This window comes from Enhydra lutris, unplaced genomic scaffold, assembly GCF_002288905.1.
Source record: "Enhydra lutris kenyoni isolate GAN:26980312 unplaced genomic scaffold, ASM228890v2 scaffoldscaffold9, whole genome shotgun sequence".
NCBI classification, from domain to species: domain Eukaryota; kingdom Metazoa; phylum Chordata; class Mammalia; order Carnivora; family Mustelidae; genus Enhydra; species Enhydra lutris.
The window spans coordinates 7308694-7332809 of NW_019154093.1; the positions used below are offsets into that span (position 1 = coordinate 7308694).

The following is a 24116-nucleotide window of genomic DNA, read 5'->3' on the forward strand; positions in this document are numbered from 1 at the left end:
ATAACCCTTAGTGAAGCAGAAATAAAGTATTTAGCAGAGTAAGTGGGAGGATGATCATTATGACACATTTTGCCATAAATTCAGTTTTAGAAATGATTGATATTCAAAAGGTTTCAGAATTTGGCTCTTGGTTGCTACTCAAGAGAAAGGTAGTGAGCTCCCAGTATCCTGATTTTTCAGGTCCTGGAGGTCAAGGTTTTGAGTCATGGCTTGTCCTAACACCCCTGGACATTCCTCTTTAGTATTGGTTGAGCAGTCTTCCCTTTGCCCTGTCAATTGGCAACATATACTGTAGCACATTCTTGTCTGGGAATTACCTTGGAGCAAAGGGAGGCTGGGTATTTGTTGAGAATCTTTTGACTTAACAAACCCCAGAATCTCATGGCAGTTAGGGTGGCTAAAAGAAAGGGTTATAGTGCAAAGAGAAGACTTTAAAGTTCTGAGCCTGGGCCATCCCTAGACTGCTGTCTACTGCTTAAATGGAAAGTAGCATTGAATTGTAGCAAATAGATTTCCCTATTTGATTCTAGCTTTCAAGCCAATTTATTCCTCTGACTACAGGCTTAGGAAACCTGGCAAGCTTAGATGTTGCAGAGTGTGACAGAAGCAATCCTTTAAACTGGAAAAGTGGACTTCCTGGGGTACATTTGAAAGTTCTCCACTTAAGAGCTACAGCTGCCTTCCCCAGGGTATCATATTAGAGTTTTTGGATCACTGTGGTTTACCCTACAGGAACACACTGTCCCTTTGTTCTAGACTACAGGACCTTCAGCACTATCCTCTTGTCAAAGTCTTATTTGGACAATGAAGTCTTGTAGGACCTTTCTAGGGAGCCCTCCATTCGTTTTCCCCACCTTCTGAAGGCAAGGAGCTTCCCTCTTAAAAGAGACAGTGGGAGTTCCCAGCCATGTTTTTGGAAAAGACCAGTGGCTTGTTAAGGGAAGTGATCTGAAAAGGAGGAACTTGGATACTTTGAAGTATATGAATAGGTGTTTTGTATAGTCTCTGTTATTTAATTGCATCCTCACAGCATTCATGTGAAGTAGTTTATCTGTTACTTTCAATTGCACATAACAAGCCATCAATTAAATTGGCTTAAATAAGAAACCTGTAACATGACAAAGAATTCTTGATTTAATATGGCTCCAAGGTTCGTTAATGCAGTGATTAAAGTGATAATACCAACAAGCAGGTTCTTCCAGTGACTTTCCTCTGCTATTCTGTGTTAGTTTATCCTCATGTTAGTTTGCCTCAGGGTCCCAAGGTGGCTACTATAATTCCAGGAAGGAAATGCTGACAGAATAATGTGTAACAGAAAAGGTACTAATTTTTCCTTACATTTCATTTTAAAGTAAGGAAATCCTTGGAAGTCCCAGCAGATCTGGCCTCCTGTCTTACTAGAAATGGGTCATCTTCTCACTCCTGTCATTGGCAAAGCAAATGAGATCATCCATCATGAGTGGCTTAGATTAATTAGGAGTTACCCTCTGAGCAGTTATCCTGCTTCATCAGTCTGGATTAGAAAGAAAAGTCTGGTCTGTGATTAGGGCTCCTGGGTAGGTATCCAGCAGTGTCTTCTCTACTTGGGTATTCTGACTTTTAGAGATGTAGGTTTAGAGCGCCTTTTGGAATCACATAGAGTAGTGGAGGGCCTTCAGTCTCAGCTCTGTCCCTATGGCCAGTATGTTTTATATTGTGTTCTGCTGCAATACAAAATAACTTTCTGCTATGTAAAAACTCCTGATGGTCTGAGAGAAGAGATTTGAATTTGAATCAAATTGAGTAACTTCAGCCCACATAAAAGAGAGGATTCTATCCAGTTGCTGTCATCATCCAGTGGTGGTGTTTCTCTAACTCAGGAAGCCTTGGAATGCAACTTTCAGAGGGCATTGATTTCCTTGTCCCTCAGATGTCTGTGCTATTTTATAGTTCTCCCTTCTGAAAGCAACCAGTGCCACAAAGGATGAGGGCAGAGTTTTAGCCTGCTTCCTGAGCCCCATTCTTGACAGCCCACTTACTCATCCATCCATCCCACAAATCAGGGAATGTTGCAATGTCCCCGGCACTGGCACTGTTCTAGGCATTGGGGCTATGACAAGATAGACAAAGACCATGTTCTATGGCCTTAAGAACCAACTTGTTTGGGAATGAGGTTATCCAAAAATAGGGTGTGCATGTGGTTGGGGCAGAGCCTCATACAATTTGCTTTTGATAGAATCACTGGACCTCTTGCCTTCCTTCTTTTTGATATTCTACAATTAACGTACCTTTCACATGGGCTCACTCTAAAGAAGTGGTGGGGTCCCTGAATAGCAGAGGTGGGAAGGCATGGTTGATACTAAATCATACTGAATTAGGAGATCAAAATCCTGCTTAATCAGGGTCAACAGAGAAGACCAGGGCCTACCTCAAGTGTTCATCGCCCTAACAATGACTATTCTGGGAGAGGACAAGCCAGCAATCACTTAGGGAATCAGTTCCAGAATGGGAGTTTGAGGGTGTGATAGATGCTTGTACAAGAGTTGATGTTTTACCCTGTCGGGATGCTGCTACTGACTTGGATTCTGTATATTTAGGTATTGAAAATAACTTTTAGGATAGCGTTTCATCTGGTGACATTTGATATTTTGAAATTGATGTTCTTAAAGGGTTAATGTTGGGAAGAAGTGAGGCAAAATTGAAATCAGACAGATGACAGTTTGAATCCCATCCATTTATGAAATGTTTACTGTAAGGTAGGTGCATCTAATAAGTGTTTTAAAATGTTAATGATAGTAAACTTTATTCACTAACATTTAGTTACAGAGGGTTCTGGTTTATGTACATTCCCTAACATCACAACAGTTATGTAAGATGTTAGTCTCTCCATTTCTCAGATAAGAGGCTCAAGTGACTGATCCAAAGCCCCACAATGATTGGGGGGAACTGAAGATAGGATACATTTTCTTTTTATCCCAAACTTTAAAAAATGAAATACTTTTTTTAAAAGTCTGAATAACGTTACTGATATTTAGGGACTTAGGCAAAAATCATGAATCTTCAATCTGAATAGTATCACTTTTCATTCATTAAAGCAACATATTAAGGACCTGCTATTTCCTAGTGAGTGTGCTGGCCATGGTAAGCTTATAAAACTTACAAGCTAGTGCAGGAGTGGGCACACAAACTTGTAAGTAAAACAAATTACAGATCGGGAGGATTATTAGGGGAATGCTATAACAGAAAAACGGGCCTCCACCGTAGATAAGTGGTCCGGAAAAGACCTCTCAGATAAATCAGGCTGAGATACAGAAAGAAGTGGACAGGGGAGGGAAGAAGAGAGGGTGAGAATGAAGGGAAAGGAGAGGTTCTGTTCCTGGCCAAGAGAACCAAGAGTAGAGGGGCGCCAAGTCGGAAAGGGATGCGTTTTGCCGATAGTGGGAATTAGAAGCAGACTAATATAGCTGTAGTATAGTGATAGGGAAAGTCTTGCTTGAGAAAGGAAGGGTCCGTTTACCCGGTGCGTTTTGGCCCTGCAAAGAGTTTGATCTCAGTGTGACAAGACGCTATTAAAGCGTTTTAAACAAGGAAATTATCCGATGTGAAGTTTGTGTAATGTCTTTCTTTCTTTCTTTTTTTTTTTTTTATTTTGTTTGCGAGAGAGAGATCACAAGGAGGGGGAGGGGGAGTGGGATGCAGGCTCCCTGCTGAGCAGAGAGCCCGATGTGGGGCTCGATTTCGGAACCCTGAGATCGTGACCTAAGCCAAAGGCAGAGGCTTAACCCACTGAACCACCAGGCGCGCCTAATGTCTCGTTTCTTAATACTCTTTCCCCAAGCTAAATTGTACAACCCTCCCACCCGCCCACGGTTGTCAAAGCAACAGACTTGGAGTGATCAATTGCGGTGGTCACTTGACCGCTTACTGAGGAGGCGGCGCGAGGTGCCGCCCAACCTGGGCGGGGCGGGAGGGCTCCGTAAGGTGGGTGGCTCTTCCCCAGACGTGCTCGGCCCCGTCACTCCGCTGCGGGTCCCGGCCTTGCGCCACTGACCGGCCACGCTCCACGCACGCTCCTCCCCAGGTAAGCTGCACCGCCTTCTACGACGTCGCCTCCGGCAGGCACCGCCCCACACTAGGATGGTGCTGAGTCCAGCTCCGAGTTGTCTCCCGCAGGCACGGCCCTGCGGCAGACGGAGGGAGTGCCCGCCCACCGCGCGTGCCCCAAGCTCCGCCCAGGCCCCGCTCCCCGGCACCTCCCCCGCGTCTTCCGCGCCGGCCGCACCCGCACCGACGTCGTGCCCGCTGGGCTTGGGGCGGAGGAGCGGAGAGGCGAGGCTGGGACGTCGGGCCAGCCCGGGCAGCGGAACTGACGCCAGCGGGCTTCCGGGGGCGGCCCCCGGGGAGGTCGGCGGCAGCGCCGCAGTCGTGGAGGGGCAGTGGGAGCGTAAGCGGCCGCGGGCGACGCTAAGTTCCGCACGGGGCTCTCTCTTTCTCGTCTCACGCTTCCCCTTCCTCTCGCATAGTCGCGTGCTCCCTTCCCACGGCGGCTCTTCCCGACGAGATCTTTCGGAGTGCGGTTGCTGAAGAGAAGCCATCGCCACCTCGTCTTGGGGCCGAGTGAGGGTGCCTGTCGCGCCGCGTCGCCCCCTGCGCTGCCTCCTTGCCCCCAGAGGTGGGCGCTCTTCTCGTTCGAAGCACTCCCCCCAGCTCCATGAATGGAAATCGGCTCCGCAGGTGAGCAAGTCCGAGGTCCTTGGCCCAGAGGGCGGGGTTGGGGGTGCTCCAGAGCATCGTCTCTCCCTCCGCCCCAACCCAGGTGCGCGAGGTGAGCGCGGTCCAGGCGGCTCCTCCTCCCGCCCCCCGCCCGTCCCTCCTCCGCCTCCCCGCAGCCCCGCCGCAGTTCCCCGGGGCCACTGAGTAGGCAAAACTGGGGAGGGGACAGTGCTTAAGGGATTGAAGTTTGGGGTTCTCCAGACGATATTACTCTATTTTCTCGAGTCTAGAAGGGTTTGTTGTCTGTTTTGTTATTCCGATTGAAGGTGTAACTGTGTGCGCTTCCTTTAACCGGGTTGTGTGTCCCAAGGAGGCACTGGGCGGTCGGCTCTCTTACCTCTTAAGGTAGTTGTGAAGCGACATGAAGATAACGGTGAGAATTAAGTTTGAGATAGGTGTAAGCGCAACGTCAAATGCAAGATGGCATTTCCTCCATCTCCGAGTTCTCTTCTGATGTTTGCGGCAGTATGGTATATAGTTGCCGAGGATTTCGGAAATGTCACATCGGTCCGAATTACTGCTTACGTGAGGAGGTGGATCTTAAGATTGCTGACAATACATTTTTTTTTCATTCCCTATCCCCTAGAGAAGCGGTTATTATATTCTTGGAAATTGGGGATTTAAAAAAAAAACTGTTTTCTCTCCTTCGGAAAACGGCAGTCTTGAGAAAAATTGCAACATGGGCAGTGCTTAACTTGAAAAAGAATTACCATTCTTTATGATTCTGAAGTAATTGATTGAGAGACATAAAGTAGGTGTTACATAATGGCTTGTTTTCCAAAGGGTCATACTTAATATGTTAAGTTTGATGGTGTGTGCTTCATCCAGATGGTAACACGTTTATAAGTTAATTTTCAAAACATTGGGGGTGGGGGGGTGGCTTGTTACTGATGGGATCACAAATTCCTGAATTTCACATCTATTTTTGCCAGTTTGGGAGGTACTTGAATATAAGAAAAACTTAAGTAATAAAGGAAACCAGTGACCTAATGATAATAAAGGATCTGTTGATTAGGTTAAGAAGTATAATTGTCGATTGCCTCAGTGGCTCAGTCGTTAAGCATCTGCCTTTGGCTCAGGTCATGATCCCAGGGTCCTGGGAACAAGACCCACATCAGGCACCCTGCTCAGCGGGGAGTCTGCTTCTCCCTCTCCCACTCTCCCTGCTAGTGTTCCCTCTCTCCTTGTGTCTCTCTGTCAAATAAATGAAATTTAAAATAATTTAAAAAGTATAATTGTCAGGAAATGCTGACAGCACAAATTTGTAGAGGTAGGATGGGGAGAGGTGATTATTGCAAGTTTTATTATGTGAAATTTTCTCTGATCCTTTTTCCTGATTCTCATTTGTATGCTTCATTTTTTTTATCTTCATATTTTTAAAAAATCTATAGATTGTGAAGAGTTTTAGGCTTTCATTTATCATTGATTTATATATTTCTGAAACTGCCCTGCCTTTGTTTTTTAATTTTGTATCATACTGTTTAGAATATGATGGTCTAGGGCTATAGATGACTTTTATATAACTGTCCTGGTGTCAAGCCTGCAAAACAAAACATGAAAGTTTAAAAAATTTATTAATCACCCTGAGTTTTAAAGATAGTTTTGAGGGTTTTCAAGTTTTTTTAGTCTTTTTCTCTTTTGGGTTTTTCATATGAAATTATGCCCCAGTGTGTGGACAACGTCTTAGAAAATATTTCTGAAGTCCAGTCACCTAGCCCACTGGTCCAACTACCCAGGTACGATTCAGTAAATGCTCCTGTGAATTCTTGAGCTATAGATAAGTTTTACATCTTGTTTTTGCGTATGCCATTGCTGAAATATATACCCATTTAACTATTTTCATATCTGGGGAGGTAGAATGAGATAATATCAACCATATGCTTAGATATTTTGAAATTCAAAGTTTGCGCTTCAGTGTAGTTTATATGTGATTAACTGTAATGTAATAATGAAGATAAAGTATAATATGGCTCAAAATTGTCACCATCAAAAACAAAATTTTCATTCTTCCTGAGGCTTACATACAATTGTTATGCTGCATATGAAATTGAAAGCATAGTTGGGCAAAACATGCAACTGAGTTTTAAATGAAGAATTTGACAGGTACCAGGGCACCTGCTTGGCTCAGTTGGAGAGTGAGACTCTTGCTCTCAGGGTTTTGAGTTCAAGCCCCACACTGGATGTGGAGATTACTTAAAAATGAAACTAAAGGGGCGCCTGGGTGGCTCAGTGGGTTAAAGCCTCTGCCTTCAGCTCAGGTCCTGATCCCAGGGGAGCCCCGCATCGGGTTCTCTGCTCAGCGGGGAGCCTGCTTCCTCCTCTCTCTCTGCCTGCCTCTCTGCCTACTTGTGGTCTCTGTCTGTCAAATAAATAAATAAAATCTTTTAAAAAAAATGAAACTAAAAAGGGAATTTGACAGGTACATACTTTGGTTTAAAATATTTTGGACATGGGCGCACCTTGATGGCTCAGTCCATAGAGCCCAGGACACTTGATCTCATTTGTGAGTTTGAGCCCCACCTTGGGTGTGAAGATTACCTATAAACACTTTTTTAGACATAAGTGTTCTCTGATAGTTTGTTGAGTCAGTGTTGGATCTTTGCACCAGTTTTGTTCTAAGGTGTGTGTGTGTGTGTGTGTGTGTGTGTGTGTGTAGATTCTTAGGTATTACCTTATGAAAGGATATTTTAAATTTTAGTTGTTAGGAAGATACATAGAAAACTGTATTTATATTGGAGGACTTGGAGTTAGAATACAAATGCCATATAATTGTTTCTTGGTGAATCATTCCTCACTAAAAGTTATTATGTCTTTTTTTGCGTGTAATATTTTAAGTTATTTTTTAAGGTGTCTTGTACATTATACTGATTTAGAACTTTGTGAACTTTGATTTAACCAGAGAAGCTGGCACAGTTGTTTTTTTGTTGTTTGTTTTTTTAAGATTTTATTTATTTATTTGACAGAGACACAGCGAGAGAGGGAACATAAGCAGGGAAGTGGGAGAGGGAAAAGCAGACTCCCTGCCGAGCAGGGAGCCCAAAGTGGGACTTGAACCCAGGACCCTGGGATCTTGACTGGAGCCAAAGGCAGACACTTAATTGACTGAGCCACCCAGGTGCCCCAGTTAGGGGAACTTCTGATGAAACCCTATTTTTTAATAGTTTAGTTTTAATTCTAAATAAGTGTGAATAGAAGCAGCAGAAATGTTCATCGAGATATCAGTTCTCCTGAGTAGTAGTGTTTTAGAACCTTACTACTCTAGTCTGTATTTTTAGGTGAAGTCAGACTGTTGTTGAGGGCAGAAAAAATTGTAATCACCTACCAATGGAAGAAAAACATTTACTGTTACTTTAAATTAATGATATGCAAAGTGATTTGATATGTTTGGTAGTTATATACAGTTTTGCAGGAGTGAATAGACCATGTTTCTTAGTGATAGTTTTTTGTTTTTTTTTTAAGATTTTACTTACTTATTTGACAGAGAGAGATCACAGGTAGGCACAGAGGCAGGCCAGAGAGAGAGGGGGAAGCAGGCTTCCTGCTGAGCAGATAGCCCAATGTGGGGCTCCATCTTAGGACCCTGAGATCATGACCTGAGCCAAAGGCAGAGGATTAACCCACTGAGCCACCCAGGTTCCCTCTTAGTGATACTTTTAAGTTCATGTTTGGATCTGCAAAGTGATTTTAAGGCTCTGCATTTCTCTAATAATAAAATCTAAGGTCACCTGGGTGGCTCAGTCCAAGTGTCTAAGTCTTGCTCTCAGCTCAGGTGTTAGTCTCAGGGTCATGAGTTCAAGCCCCACTTTGGGCACCACACATGGAACTTACTTAAAAAAATAATAATAAATAATCTGGAAAAATCATTTGAGAATAAGTTCCAAAGAACAAAAGTTATATGTATGGAAACTAAGTTTGAATATGAGTAAAAGTTGTGGATTCAAAATACTAAAATATATAATGCCATTAGGGTCTCAGTTTAGTATTTAAAGTAATCATTTTGGGTTGCCTGAGTGGCTCAGTGTTTAAGCGTCTGCCTTTGGCTCAGGTCATGATCCCAGAGTCCTGGGATCAAGCCCCACTTGGGGTTCCCTGCTTGGCGGGAGGCCTGATTCCCCCTCTCCCACTCCCCCTGCTTGTGTTCCCTCTCTTGCTGTGTCTCTGTCAAATAAATAAATAAAAACTTTAAAAAAAATAATCTTTTTAAATCACTTTGGGATATATTTTCTCTCTTTTAGATTTTTGTCTTGAAGAAAAATTGTCAAAATGCTGCTCTGTCTGGAGGGCATGAATTTTGAACATGCAAAAGGTTTTTCTGCTTGGTTGCCACTTAAATTTTAGCTTGTACTGTTCTTAAGTGGCCATCATTACTTTTTCTCTACTGTTTGCTGCTCTTGATCGGCAGTGGGTCTTAAAAATATGCAAAATTATTTTGATTTTTGTTTTAGAATTGGATTAAAATTTTTTTTTTCTCCTGAGGGAAAATTGAAAAGGAGGCAAGAAACAACTTTGTTGTTCTAAACAAAGACTTAAAGGAGAAAAAGAATATGTAGGTAACTCTCAAATGTAATTTGATTAACATGATGGAAACTTTTAAACTTTATCCATGATTCTGTTACCCTGATCACTCTTTAAATTTCTAAGCCAGATTTCAAACAAATATATATTTAAAAAAAAAAAAATTAAGGAATTAAGTAATTTAGGAAAGCTGCTAGAATAAATGAAATTATTTCAAGATGCTGTTCCCTTTTGCTCTTTTGGAGAATTTTATGTACTAAGTTGTGAATTTAGATTTAGTTTATATTCATTTATGTTTTCCAGTGGGAACACTGTGTTTGGTTCTTTCTATAAGCGAGGCCTGATAGCATGCAAAGAGGCCTGGGGCCCTGTAAAGGGGACATTTCCTGGAAGAGTACTCTGTTGTATATGGAAAAACTTTGGTTTAGAATTCTTGCTGTCATAAACTGTTGTATTCTAGTTGAAGACTGCTTTTTTCATTTTATAGCCATCTTTTTTCACACAGGTTCTTATAGTCTTCAAATATCTGAGGGTCTATCTGAAAGATGAAGTAAATATTTTGTTAATCTAACAAAACACTTTCTCTAATAATACTTAAAATTGGGATCTAAAATAATTTATAAGGGTTTTTTTTTTGATAGATGGGAGAATAAGGTAAGTGATAGTTCATTTTGGGGGAAGATAAAACTAAAAATATAGTTTATTTAAGAATAATATCCTTTCTAAACCTATGTAGTCTCAGTTTGTTGAGATAAACAGCATTCACCAGACATTCCTACTTCTAATTCAGTTGTCTAGGATACCCAACAGACCCCCATTCTTGGCTCATTAACAAAACAGATGTGAGAAAGAATATTGTGTGGTTTTTCAACCATAATGGTAATGCTGTTAAGATACATGAACAGCCTTTCTGTATTTGGAGTTTCTGTAGTTTTCTGCCATTATCTGTGTTAATATTAATAACTTTCTTTGGCTACCCATTGCTTAAAAAAAAAAAAAAAAAGACAATTGAGATTTAGCAAAACCATGTCATACAACTGATGTTTTCTCTTAATGTGGGCTTTTTGTCCTTTGATTACAATAAAAAATTATTTACATTATTCTGAAATAATAGTGAAATAATTTGGAAGAATTCTTTATTTTGACATCAGCCAGTTTTTTTCCTACATTGTTTCTAAGTTGTCAAGTTCTCAAGAAATCAGAAGGTATCTATAGAATATAAATATGGGATATTTTTATGTTTTTCATTTGTGGAAGAAATTTTGCAAGAAAATGTTCTCAGTTGTTGGCTTATATACATAGTACTATTTTTAAGTCATTACCAACACTTGATATTTTAACGGATTTCTAAATCATCTGACAAAAGAAGTTCATTAGTGTATCTGAATTTTTTTAAAAAAGGTTAAAGAATAGATTGAAAAATGGATTCTACTTTAGCAATGAAGTAATTTTTCCTTTTTTTTAAAAGAAACTTCTGATTTCTAAATTAAGACTTGATTTCTATCTGTATATTTAACATAAGAGTGGCATTCCTCTAAAGTTACTCAAAAATTTTCTAAAATTTTTGCTTGGCTGATCACTGTTTTTCAGAAGCTACCCAACCTTTAATTATGAAATAATCTCGAGGCATTTCCTTAGTGCAGGGCGTACTTGGGTAATGTGCTGTCTTGTTTTCAAGGGGCAAAATGCCTTTTTAACAATTGTTCCTCAGTACTGCCATCTGAGAAATTTTACCCTTAGCAGGCTGAATTTCTATAAGTGATTATTTAGCTATAGTGAAATACTAAATGTAATATGGTAGGGGCGCCTGTGAGGCTCAGTTGGTTAAGTGACTGCCTTAGGCTTGGGTAGTGATCCCAGAGTCCTAGGATGGAGTCTCACATGGGCTCGCAGCTCTGCGGGTAGTATGGTTCTCCCTCTGACCTTATCCCCTCTCATGCTCTCTCTCACTCTCTCAAATAAATTAATTAAAAAATAAATGTAATATGGTAATAAGTGCACTGTTTGTACAGATTCATTGAGTGAATAGGTAAAATTAGGCGGGAGGTTACTAAAATCTCATGCTAATGTTTAGTGCTTAGCCTTGTGGGTTTATGTAGTAAACAGGCATTTTATTATGTCAAATTTTGACACCAACCCAATATATTTTTCCAAAACATACCAAATTTTTTCTTGGGTATAAAAATACTTATTTATTATTTTTAAAATGCAAACAGTATAGGAAAGTCTAAAATAGAAAGTGAAGGGGCACCTGGGAGGCACAGTGGGTTGAGCCTCTGACTCTTGGATTCGGCTCAGGTCATGATTTCAAGATTGTGAGAGATTGTACCCCACTGTGGGCTCTTTGCTCAGTGGAGCCTGCTTGTGACTTTCTCTCCCTCTCCCTCTGCCCTTCCCTTTGTGCTCTTTCTCTCTCAAACGAATAAATCTTCCAAAAAAAAAAAATAGCAAAAATAATATCACATCATCTGGATAAAACCATTGCTAATTTTTTTCTTGTATATCTTCCCAGACATCCATCCATCATATTTGTTTTTAACTTGTTTTTTCTACTCAGTAATGTATCCTGGACATTTTTTCCATAATAATGCTTACATTTTTACGGCAATATGATAGTCTTTACTCAGTACATATTTAACCAATCTAATTGATAGTGGTTTAGGCTTCTTTCTTTTTTATTTTTCATTATAAATAAAACTTTGGGGGCACCTGGGTGGCTCAGTGGGTTAAAGCCTCTGCCTTTGGCTCAGGTCATGATCCCAGGGTCCTGGGATGGAGCCCCGCATCCAGCTTTCTGCTCAGCAAGAAGCCTGCTTCCCCCTCTCTCTCTCTCTGCCCGCCTCTCTGCCTACTTGTGATCTCTGTCAAATAAATAAAATCTTTTAAAAAGTAAGTAAATAAATAAATAAAAGTATGTATGTTTGTATAGTGGTCCAGTGATTGCTTTAGGATAAATTCCTAGAAGTGGAAATGAGATGTATTCCATGAATATTGAAGCAGAAGTTCCCAGTGAAAATCCATTATTTTCATAATAGGCTGTAGTATAAGCTGTAGTTGATTTATTCACTGCTTTTCATCATTCGCATTTGCTGCAGACTATTATTTAGCTTTGGACTCAAAACTAGTACATGTTAGACTGTTAGGTCAGTGAGCAACATATACACAGATACCCTTTGAATACGTATTGTTTTATATTTGAAGCTTAATGTTGGTTAGTTGATATTAGCCCATACTTCCTATAACTACCAAAAGAAACATTTGAAGTGGAGAGAGTTTCCAGATAGTGCTTTGTATTTCTGTGTAATTATATCTTCAGATCCAGTGGGCAATATATGTATTTGTTAAATAACTGAAATGTGTTTCACTGGGTGTATAATTTGTTGTATTCATTAATTTACATTAAAATATTTTTTGGATACTTGATGATTTTATAATAACAGTAGTTTATAATAACAGTAGTAGTAGTTATGTTGCTTATTCATGATACTCTTTTGGTTTTTTTGCCATTTTGTATAAATAGCACCCAGCAAAATAATGGGGGGAAAGATTGGCAGTGCGATGTAGTATACAAAGCATTGATTTTAGAGACAAATCCTGGCTCTTAAATTAACTGACTTGATAATGATGTGTCACTGTAGATTCAGTGATTGTAACAAATGTACCACTGTGGTGTGGGGATGTTGATTGGGAGGCATAGATGTATGTGTGGGCAGGAGGCATATGGGCAATCTACCATCTGCTTGATTTTGCTGTGAACCTAAAATTGCTTTAAAAAATAAAGTCTAGGGGTGCCTGGGTGTCTCAGTTAGTTGGGCGTCAGACTCTTGGTTTTGGCTCAGGTCGTGAGGTCAAGCCCCATGTCAGGCTCTGTGCTCAGTGCAGAGGTAGCCTCAAAGATTCTCTTCTCTAGCTCCCCCTCTGCTCCTTCCCCTGGTTGTGTATACACATGTGCACTCTCTCTCTGTCTCTCTCAAATAAATGGAAATATATTTTTTAAAAGTCTGTTAAAAAAGTTAACTGTGGGGCATCTGGGTGTCTTACTGGGTTAAAGGCTCTGCCTTCAGCTCAGGTCATGATCCTGGGATTGAGCACCGCGTTGGGCTCTCTGCGCAGTAGGGAGCCTGCTTCCCCCATCTCTTTCTGCCTGCATCTCTGCCTACTTGTGATCTCTCTCTCTCTCTCTGTCAAATAAATAAATAAATAAATAAATAAAATCTTAAAAAAAAAAAAAGAAATTAAAAAAAGTTAACTGTGACTTTGGGTGGTGCATTTAATCTTCCTTAACCTTAATTTCCTTGACTGTACAATGGGATGGTAAAAAGTTTTTAAGTATATGCAGAGGAAATGGCAATTCTTTTCTTCCTATTTTTTAAGACTTATTTTATAGAGAATTGAGGATGTATACAAATAGGTAGAATTATGTAATAAATTACCATATACCCATCACCCAAACCCAACAATCATCAACCCACATCCAATTGTGTCCCTTCTAATTTCCCATCCTTTGAATTTTTTGAAGTATATTCTACTCATAATACTATTTCATTCATAAATATCTACTATTTACAGAAGATACAGGCTTTTTAAATAAACCATAGTACCATTATCACAGCGAAATAATAATAATATATATCAAATATCTAGTCAGTGTTCAAATTCCTGCTTGTCTCAGCTATACTTTTGTTTTCATTTGCCTTTTATCTATTTTTTCATTTTTGAGTTTGGATCCAAATATGTTTCACTGATTGTGATTGATTGTCTTTTTTAAATTCCAGTATAATTAATACACAATGTTATATTTGTTTCATGTGTACATTATAGTGATTCAACAATTCTATACATTACTCAATGCTCATCATGATAAGTGTACTCCTAATCCCCTTCACCTGTTTCACCCATCCCTCACCCCCTTCCTGTCTAATAACCACCAGTTTGTTTCCTATATTTAGTAGTCTGGGTTTTTGGTCTCTTTTTTTCTTTTGTTATGTTTCTTAAATTCCACGTATGTGTGAAATATGGCATTTGTCTTTAACCTGTTTCACATAGCATTATACTCTCTAGATCCATCCATGTTGTTGCAGATGGCAGATTTCTTTCTTTTTTATGTCTGAGTAATACTCCACTGCAATGGTATGTGTGTGTACACATATCACCTCTTTTTTATCCATTCGTAATTGATATATCTTTCAAGTGTCTTTTAATCTGTAAGTTTTCTGTCCTTTCCCCTACCATGTCGTTTATGGATTGTTTGTCCTTTTAGAGTTATCACAGTCTGGATTTTGCTGTTCCATCTACATTGTGTAATTTAACATGTTCCTTTCAATTTTCTGTTAATCACTAGGACCTAAAGTCTTGATCATGTTCAGGGCATTCTTTTTGAACTTACTCCAGTGAAGTTTTGGTTTCCTCACTTTGCTGAAATTGCTCTTATCAAGGTTAACACAGAGTTTGCTAAACCCAGTAGTCAATTTCCAAATCTTCATTTTATTTGACTTCATTTGATTAAGTTGCTTACCTGTTGAAACACTTTTTAAAAATATTTATTTATTTAATTTTTAAAGAGAGAAAGCCTAAGCAGAAAGGGCAGAGAGAGAGGGAGAAAGAATCTCAAGCAGACTCTGCACTGAGTGTGTAGCCTACGCAGGGCTTAATCTCATTACATTGAGATCACGGCCTGAGTTGAAACCAAGATTTGCATACTTAACCAACTGCACTACCCAGGTGCCCTAAAACACTCTTTTTTCCATTTCTTTCTGGGTACCACTCTCTCCAGGTTTTCCTCAACCTTACTGGATACCGCTTTTCTGCCTCCTTCTATGCCCTCTTCATTTCCCCAATCTCTAAACAGTGGGAGTATTCCAGGGTTTGTGGTTCTTCTGTATCCTACCACAGTTTGGGTAGTCTCTAGTCCAGTAGTTTCAAATACAATTAATATGCCAAGGACATTCACATTTATGTCTTTAGCCTGGACCTCTCCCTTGAACTTTACACCCATCTAACTGCTTACTAGACTAGACACCTCATTGTATAGACGCATCAAACTTAGCATGTCCTAAAAATTTTCTTGATTTCCTCTCTGAATTTGCTCCAATCACTGAATCTTTCTTTCTTTCTTTTTTAAGATTTTATTTAGTTATTAGAGAGAGAGAGAGAAAGAGAGCACAAGCTGGGGGAGGGGCAGAGGGAGAGAGAGAGAAGAAACAGACTCCCTGTTTAGCAGGGAGCCTGATATGGGGCTCCATCTCAGCACACTGGGATCATAACTTAAGGTGAAGGCAGACACTTAACTGACTGAGCCACCCAGGTGCCCTCCTAATCACTGAGTCTTTCCTGAATCAGTAAATGACACTTCCATTCTTTTAGTTGCTTAGACTGGGAAAAACAAAACCCAAAACAACCCTTGAGAGCTCTTTTCTCTCAAATCACCCACCTAATCCATTAGCAGTTCCCATCAGGTTTACCGTGTAAATATTTTCCACATCAACATTATTTCCCCCAACTGCTACCACCCCACCCCTAGCCAGAATTATCCTTTGCTTGGACAGGCAAACTAGCCTGCTAACTGGTCTCTCTGCTTGTACCTTTACGTACAGTTTTTTCATACAGCAGCCAGAGTGATTGTTTAAAAAAAAATTTAAGTCAGAGCATAATGCTTCTTGACCCTTTGTTGGTTTCTTATGTCTCAGAATCCAATCCAAAGACCTCATCATAGTTTTCAAATACTGTATGATCTGATCTCCCATCATCTCTCTGACCTCATCTCTTATTCTCTTCTTGTTCACTGTGCTTCAGGCATAGTGATTTCTTTGCAGTTGACCAAGCAGGCTTATGCTTTTTCCTTTATACTTAATTTTTCCTCTGCCTGGAATGTTCTTCCAAATGTCCACATGACTCTTTTTCTCACTTCCTCTGTTTTCTGCCAACTTGTCACCCTTTCAAAGAGGCCTTCTTTGACAAACTCATCTAAAATGATTAACTACCTATTCTGTTCCACCCCCCCTTTCTATCCCCTTAACATATTTTATTTTATTTATTTGGCGGGGTGAGGGACAGAGGGAGAGAGAGGATCTTAAGTAGGTTCCATGTCCAGCCCAGAGCTTGATGCAGGGCTTTGTCTCACCCTGAGATCACCTGAGTGGAATCAAGAGTCATCAGATGCTTAAGTGACTGAGCCACCTAGGTGCCCCATCCCCTTAATGTGTTTTATTTTTCTTATAGCACTTAACTACTACGTGATTGGCAAAAGGAAGTGCAGTGTAGTCTGCCTATCCAGCCCTCCCGTAAATGCTTCTTGAGGACCAGCTCTTCATTAATACTATTAAAATTATTGTTCGCCTGAGCCTGAACAGTGCTTGATAGTTGGAGGCAATGATTTGTTGAACAAATTAATGAGTCAGTGAATGAATGACTTAATAATGAATGATAGACTTTCAGCCGATGTTAGTTTGTAATAGCCTAATGGTATAATGGTATAGTGTAATGGTTAAAAATGTAGGCTCTGAATCAGACTATTTGCAAATCCTGGCTTTTGCCACTTCTGTGATAGTGGTTTTTAATCTCCCTATGCCTCAGTTTCTTCAATATAATATGGTGTAGTTGCAAGAAATCACGTAAAATATTTCAAATATTTAGTAATAAAGGTAGGGGTGCCTGGGTGGCTCAGTCAGTTAAGCGCCAGACTCTTGATTTTGGGTCAGGTTATGATCTCAGGATCATGGGATTGAGCCCTACCTGGGGCTCATGCTCAGCAGGGAGTCTGCTTGAGATTCTCTCCCTTTCCCTCCAGACCTCCCATTCATGTGCATCTGCTCTCTCTCCCTAAAATAAATAAATAAATCTTTAAAAAAAAATTTAACAATAAAGGTATCTATTGTTAATATTAAATTTCCTTATGTATTAAGGTGGAATATCCAGTCCTAATATGTCCCCTAATATATTAGGAACTACTTAAATAACTATGACTTATTAATTAATCTATGTGTCTATAAAAATTTGAAAGTAGGGGCACCTGGGTGGCTCAGTGGGTTAAGCCTCTGCCTTTGGCTCAGGTCATGATCTCAGGGTCCTGGGATCGAGCCCCGAGTCGGGCTCTCTGCTCAGCAGGGAGCCTGTTTCCCCCTTTCTCTCTGCCTGCCTCTCTGCCTACTTGTGATCTCTGTCTGTCAAATAAATAAATCTTTTTAAAAATTTTTAAAAATTTGAAAGTAATTGTTCAATTAATATTTAAAGTAGATAAATGACCTTTTTGGTTTTTTATTTTCTTTTAAAAGTTTTATTTAAGGAATCTCTACACCCAACATGGGACTCACACTCATGACCCTGAGATCAAGAGCGATATGCTCCTCTGACTGAGCCAGCCAAGTGCCCCTGTGTTTTCAATTTTTAAAAAAAATTATCTATGGGGGCAGTGAGTTTCATAAGAGAATGGGGTATATAGGAAGAGTAAAATACTATTTTTAAGCCATTTTTGATAGTACTTACTTGTAAATAAAATAGCAGGAAGCTATTTTTAACACATAAAAGGTATTTTAAAATTGTAATGCCTAATGCTAGAGAGTGTAAAAGATCTGGTGATAATAATGTGTTCACTTGCTAGTTTGGCAGTAAATATCAAGAGTCAGGAACACATTTTTATTCCTACCTTTGATTTGGTAAGTCTACTTCTGAAATTGATATGAAGGGGAAAAAATTCTGTATACTGTTTCCTGTTTTTACCTCCCCTCAACATACTAGGTGCTTAATGCAGGGAAATGCACTTAGTGTACTGTGTGACATGTTGTGGATGCTTCTTAGTATTTGTTAAAGAACTACTGTTTTTTCTTTTATAACTTAAAGCCACGCACATCGAGAATGTATAGTTTTATCACATTTTTAAAATAAGGCAGCCGAACATACCTCAACATAATAAAGGCAATACATGAAAAGGCCATAGCCAACATATTCATATTCATGAATACATATTCATATTCAACAATAAAAAGCTGAAAATAAGGTCAGGAACAAGACAAGGACACTAACCCTTGCCACATTCACCATAGTACAGTTAGAACAATTGAAACAGAACAATTAGGCAAGAAGAAATTAAAGGCATCCTAATCTAAAAGGAAGAAGTAAAGATGTTACTATTTGCAGATGACATACATAGAAAACCTGGAAGACTCCACCAAAAAACTATCAAATCTTACAAATGAATTCAGTAAAGTTGCAGGATATAAAATCAATATACAAAAAATTGTTGTATTTTTGTACACTAAGTAATGATCTATCAGAAAGAGAAATTAAGAAACCAGTCTCGGGACACCTGGGTGGCTCAGCAGGTTAAAGCCTCTGCCTTCAGCTCAGGTCGTGATCTCAGGGTCCTGGGATCGAGCCCCACATCGGGCTCTCTGCTCAGCAGGGAGCCTGCTTCCCTCCTCTCTCTCTGCCTGCCTCTCTGTCTACTTGTGATCTCTTCTCTGTCAAATAAATAAATTAAAAAAAAAAAGAAACCAGTCTCATCTTCAACTGAATCAAAAAGAACAAAATACCTAGGAATAAATTTAACTAAAGAGATAAAGCACCTGTATACTGAAAACTATAAGACATTGATAAAAGAAACTGAAGACAACACAAATAAATGGAAAGTGCTCATGGATTGGAAAAATTAATATTGTAAAAATGTCCATACTGCCTTAAGCAATCTGCAGGTTCAGTATAGTCCCTGTCAAAACTCCAATAGCATTTTCCACAGAAATAGAGCAAACAATTCAAAAATTTGTATCAAACCACAAAAGACCACAAATAGCCAAAGCAATCTTGAGAAAGAAGAACAAAACTAGACACATCATGTTCGCTGATTTCAAACTATATTACAAAGCTTCAGTAATCAAAACAGTATGATATTGGCATAAAAATAGATACATCGGTCAATGGAACAGAACTCAGGTATAAATCCACATGTAAATGGTCAGTTAATTTTCAACAAGGGAGCCAAGAATGTACAGTGGGGAAAGAACAGTCTTTCTCTTCAATAAATGGTATTGGGAAACCTAGATAGCCATATGCAAAAGAATGAAACTATTTCCCTGTCTTATATCATACAAAAATTAACTCAAAGTGGATTAAAGACTTCAAAGTAAGACTTCCAACCATAAAACTCCTAGAAGAAAACAGGTGGTAAGCTTCTTGACATCAGTCTTGGGGGTGATTTTTTTTATTTTCATTTGTGTAGAATTTATTTTTTCAGTCCTTCATTTTCAGTCTTTCTGTGTCGTTATATCTGAGGTGCATTTCTTGTAGGGAGCATATAGATGGGTCTTGTTTCTTTAATTCATTCAGCCACTCCACTTGGTCTTAGTCCATTTACATTTAAAGGAATTATTGATAGATATGTAACTTAATTGCTATTTTGCTAATTGTTTTCATGCTCTTTTGTAGTTCCTCCATTCCTTTCTTCTCTGCTCTCTTCCTTTGTGCTTTGATTATTTTCTTTAATATTTGCTTAGATTCTTTTTTATATACCTACTGTAGAGTTTTCCTTTGTTGGTTACAATGAGGCTTTTTTTTTTTTTTTTTTTAAAGCACCAGCAGCACATTCCTTCTGTTAATACTCAGCAGGCTTTAAAAAACTTAAATGTGTATCCTGAACCTAATAATACAATATATGTTAATTAACTTTTATTAAAATGGAAACAAAACCAAAAAAAATTGTGTGCGTGATGTCTGATATTCTACCAATTTCATTGGAGTGTAACTTAAAACTTTTCTTTATACATTGTCTTGCTTTAAAAAAAAAAAAGTTGTGGGGAGCCTGGGTGGCTCAGTGGGTTAAAGCCTCTGCCATTGGCTCAAGTCATGATCCCAGGGTCCTGGGATCAAGCCCCGAATCGGGTGCTCTGCTCAGCGGGGAGCCTGCTTCCCCACCCTCCCCCCCCCCACCCCCCCTCCTGCCTCTCTGCCTCCTTGTGATCCCTCTCTGTCAAATAAATAAATAAAATCTTTAAAAAAAAATATTGAGTTTGGGGGAGATAGTGTAAATATTTGCGGTGTAAGAATAATTTGAAAAAATTATATTGAAAGATGTTTAAACATACTCTAAGAAGTTTAGATTTTAAAAACCAAGAGGTATTTTACAGGAAAAAATTCAGTGTTTTGGTCTATGCCTATAATTATCAGGTTAAAAAGGAAGAGAAACGGAAACCTAGAGAAGTAATGACCATAAAAGCCACTTTTTTCCTGAGGACATTTGCTGATTTTGGAAACTTCAAATTTTGATGCCTAAGATGTGAAGTGAAGAGAAATTAAAGTCCAGAGTCTGCACATGATGAAGATTATACAGAAGACCTTCTGTGCCATCAAATGCTATACTAAGGGTGAAACTAATCTTGAAATGAATGACCCTCACTGGAAGCCTCTCCTATAATCTTGAATTTATGTTAAGTTGCACCGGACTGGTAGTATTCCCAGCACCTGACAAACAAATGGAGATCTTGAGGAATATATCTTTATCCTGGTTCTCACATTATTTCTACAAATTACTTTTCAAGTACAATGACCAGATACACATGCTAACAAAATACCATGAGCAAGAAAGACAACAGACAAAACAAAATCACAGATTTCAGATATGGAAGCTGTCAGTTGCAAACTAGAAAACAAATGTTTACAAACAACTATACATATATAACTATATGTGTAATTTTTAAAAATTTTTTATTGTTTTACGATTTTGTCAGAGTGCGTGAGAGAGCACACAAGCAGGGGGAGTGGCAGGCAGAGGGAGAAGCAGGCCCCTGCTGAGCAAGGAGCATGATGCAGGATTCATTCCCAGCACCCTGGGATCATGACCTGAGCTGAAGGCAGGCACTTAACCTACTGAGCCACCCAGGCATCCCAACAACTATATATTTTGTAAAGATTTTATTTATGTGAGAGAGAGAGCACAAGCAGGGGGAAGGGGCAGAGGGAGAGGGAGAAGCAGACTTCTGCTCAGCAGGGAGGCCAACACAAGGCTCGATCCCAGGACCTGGAGATCAAGACTTGAGACAGATGCTTAACTGACTGAGCCACCAAGGCACCCCTAAACAACTATATTTATAGGGCTATAGTGGCAACTGGATTAGATACAGAATCCATGCATGCAGACTACTGAGGGCAAATTTTAGAGGTGTTTGAAAAAGATAAAAATAAAGAACAGAGGAACCTTTCTGAAATACTGATCTCAATTAAAAATTAAACATATGTTATGGGCACCTGGGTGGCTCATCCAGTTAAGCATCTGCCTTTAGCTCAAGTCATGTTTCCAGGGTCCTGAGATCCAGCCCCATATCAGGCTTCCTGCTCAGGGGGAACCTGCTTCTCCCTCTGTCTGCCCCCTCCCTGCTTGTGCATGCACTATATATATAAATGTTTCAACCTAACAGACCACATAAGAACATATTTATGGATTCTCAAGTTTCAGTTATAAAGAATGCATACAGAAAAAGCTATCACAATACCAAATACTAGAAGACCATGTCTATGGAACTTTGAAGATCAAATTGTTGAACGTATGGGTTCATTTCAGGGAGTTTGCATATGATGGTAAAATATGTTAAATATGTAAAGGCTTGGAAAATCTATTCTTACCCCCCCATGCCTTTTTGTATAACACTATTTAAAGACATGCATTAGAATAACAAAAGATGAGTTTGAAACCTGAAGAAGGGAGACTATTGGAGTTGGAAAGGATTGGTAGTGAGCAAAGAACACGTATAAACTTAAATATATTAATGTATTAAGCTATTGGTTTTCTTATAATGAGATATTTTCTCCATATTTTTCTACAACAGTGAGTGTTGTTGTTATCCCTTACTGTATTAGGTTAAAACAACAGCAGCAATTTATTATTTCTCAGGATTTTGTGGCTAGAAGATCAACTGGTACCATTACCTAGAAGTGGGAGAGAAGGGAAAGAGTCTGGGGAGTCTGGGCTCTTTGTACTTTGGTCTTTCCATGTGGCAGATTGGGCTTCCTTACAGTATGGAGACTGGGTTCCAAGAAGTAGCATTCCAAAACAAAGGCAGAAGCTGCAGATCTTTTTAAGTCTCAGAAGTTACACAGTATTACTTCTGCATTCTGTGGAAGTACAGAGACAACCCAGATTCAAGAGGAAAGGAAAAGCCACCAATTCTTGATGGAAAGAATGGTAGAGAATTACAGCTGTCTTTTATTGTTACATGAGATACTCAATTACTGATTATGATCTCTTTCCCTGAATGTAGTTTGGAAAGGGATGGTGGAATAGACTAAACAAAACTCTTACGTTCCATTAAGTGAATACATCCATTAAGTTTACCTTCATTAACAAGGTAAACTTTATCTTGATTTAAAAAAAAAAACAGGTTATCATAGCATATGATTCAAAATTCAAAAAGATAAAAAGGGATACACAGGCACTTCTGCTATAATGTGATATATGCAATCATAGTAAGCCTTAGTGGGGTGGGAGTGGGAATAGACTTGAAGCTAACCAGTCAAAATCTGTGCAACTTTGGGGCTCCTGGCTGGCTCATTTGGTAGATAGAGCACGTGACCCTCGATCTCAGGTTTGAGCACCACACTGGGTGTAGAGATTACCCAAAAGTGAAATCTTCAGGAAAAAAAAATCTATGCAAATTTGTAACTAGACTATAATAGAAACAGTGAAAATTCTAATAAAAATACCATAACAGTTAAACATAGTAAATTCATAATGATTGGGAAACATTCTGCCAGTTCCTCAAAAGGCAATTCCATCCCTAGGAATCTACTTAAGAGAAGAGAAAACTTATGCCCATATAAGGACATGATATGGGTGTTCATAGTGGCATTATTTATAATAGCCAAAAAGTGGAAATAATCAAAATGATCATCAAATGGTGAATGGATAGATAAAATGTGGTATATCCAAACAGTAGAAAATTATTGGGGAATAAAAAGGAATGAAGTCTGATACATGCCATGAGGTGTATGAACCTTGAAAACATGCTAAATGAAAGGAATTAGTTATAAAGGAGCACATATTATATGATTCCATTTATGTGAAATGACCAGAATAGGCAAATCTATAGAGACAAAGTAGATTAATGGTTGCCTTTGGTTGGGGGGATTAGGAGGTGATGGTGAAGGGGAACAGGATTTCTTTTTGGGGTGAAGAAGATGACCTAAAATTGATTATGATGGTGGCAGAATTCTGTGAATATACAAAAGCCATTTAATTGTATACTTTAAGTGGGTGAATTGTATGGTGTGAATATCTCCTTAAAAATATACTACAAGAAGCAAAAAAAAATTTTTTTTGATGAGTAAGTACTACTGTAAGCATAGGACTTTAAGATGTTTAAAGAAATGGTAGCTTGATGAAATGGGATGGGAGGAAGGATTGAGAGTGCCAGATTACAGAGATAAAGGCAGATAGCACAAACTTCAGAGGGAATTGTGCAAAAGCTATTCTAAGTCTGAGCATGTGGCCAAACTGAACCAGAGGGAACACCTTACATGTAATGAGTATCATGGACAAAACTGTATTCCTCTGTCGTTTGTTGTATTCGCTATTCATGTACTTCATATTTAACTATTACTTGGTAATGCAAAATCACGTGTGAACCAAAGTAACGTCTGTGCTAAAGTGACATAAATTTCCTACTTACAATTGCATATAAGCTGATTTGTGTTACAGAAACAAGTGTTAGGTATCAGAATAGACTGAAAAAAATCAGTCAGAAAAAAATCAATCTTCTTTCTTAGGCCCCCAGCCATCTAGCTCCCTCTCTGAAGGCAGTCATTGCTCCCACTATCTTGGTGTCCTAACAGGTATTCTGGTAGTGTGTACGCTGTATAATATGAATGTA

At 39.1% G+C, this 24116-nt stretch overlaps 1 protein-coding gene across 2 annotated transcripts in view; it reads left to right on the plus strand.

Annotated features, from left to right (window-relative positions):
• Positions 1–4391: 4391 nt before the first annotated feature.
• LOC111142870 (protein argonaute-3) overlaps positions 4392–24116 on the plus strand; it is a 145738-nt gene continuing 126013 nt past the window's right edge. For both annotated transcript variants that reach the window (XM_022496241.1, XM_022496240.1), the window contains exon 1: positions 4392–4713. In XM_022496241.1, coding sequence (XP_022351949.1) covers positions 4695–4713 — 19 coding nt within the window. In that variant the 5' untranslated portion in view covers positions 4392–4694. The remainder of the gene's footprint in view (positions 4714–24116) is intronic.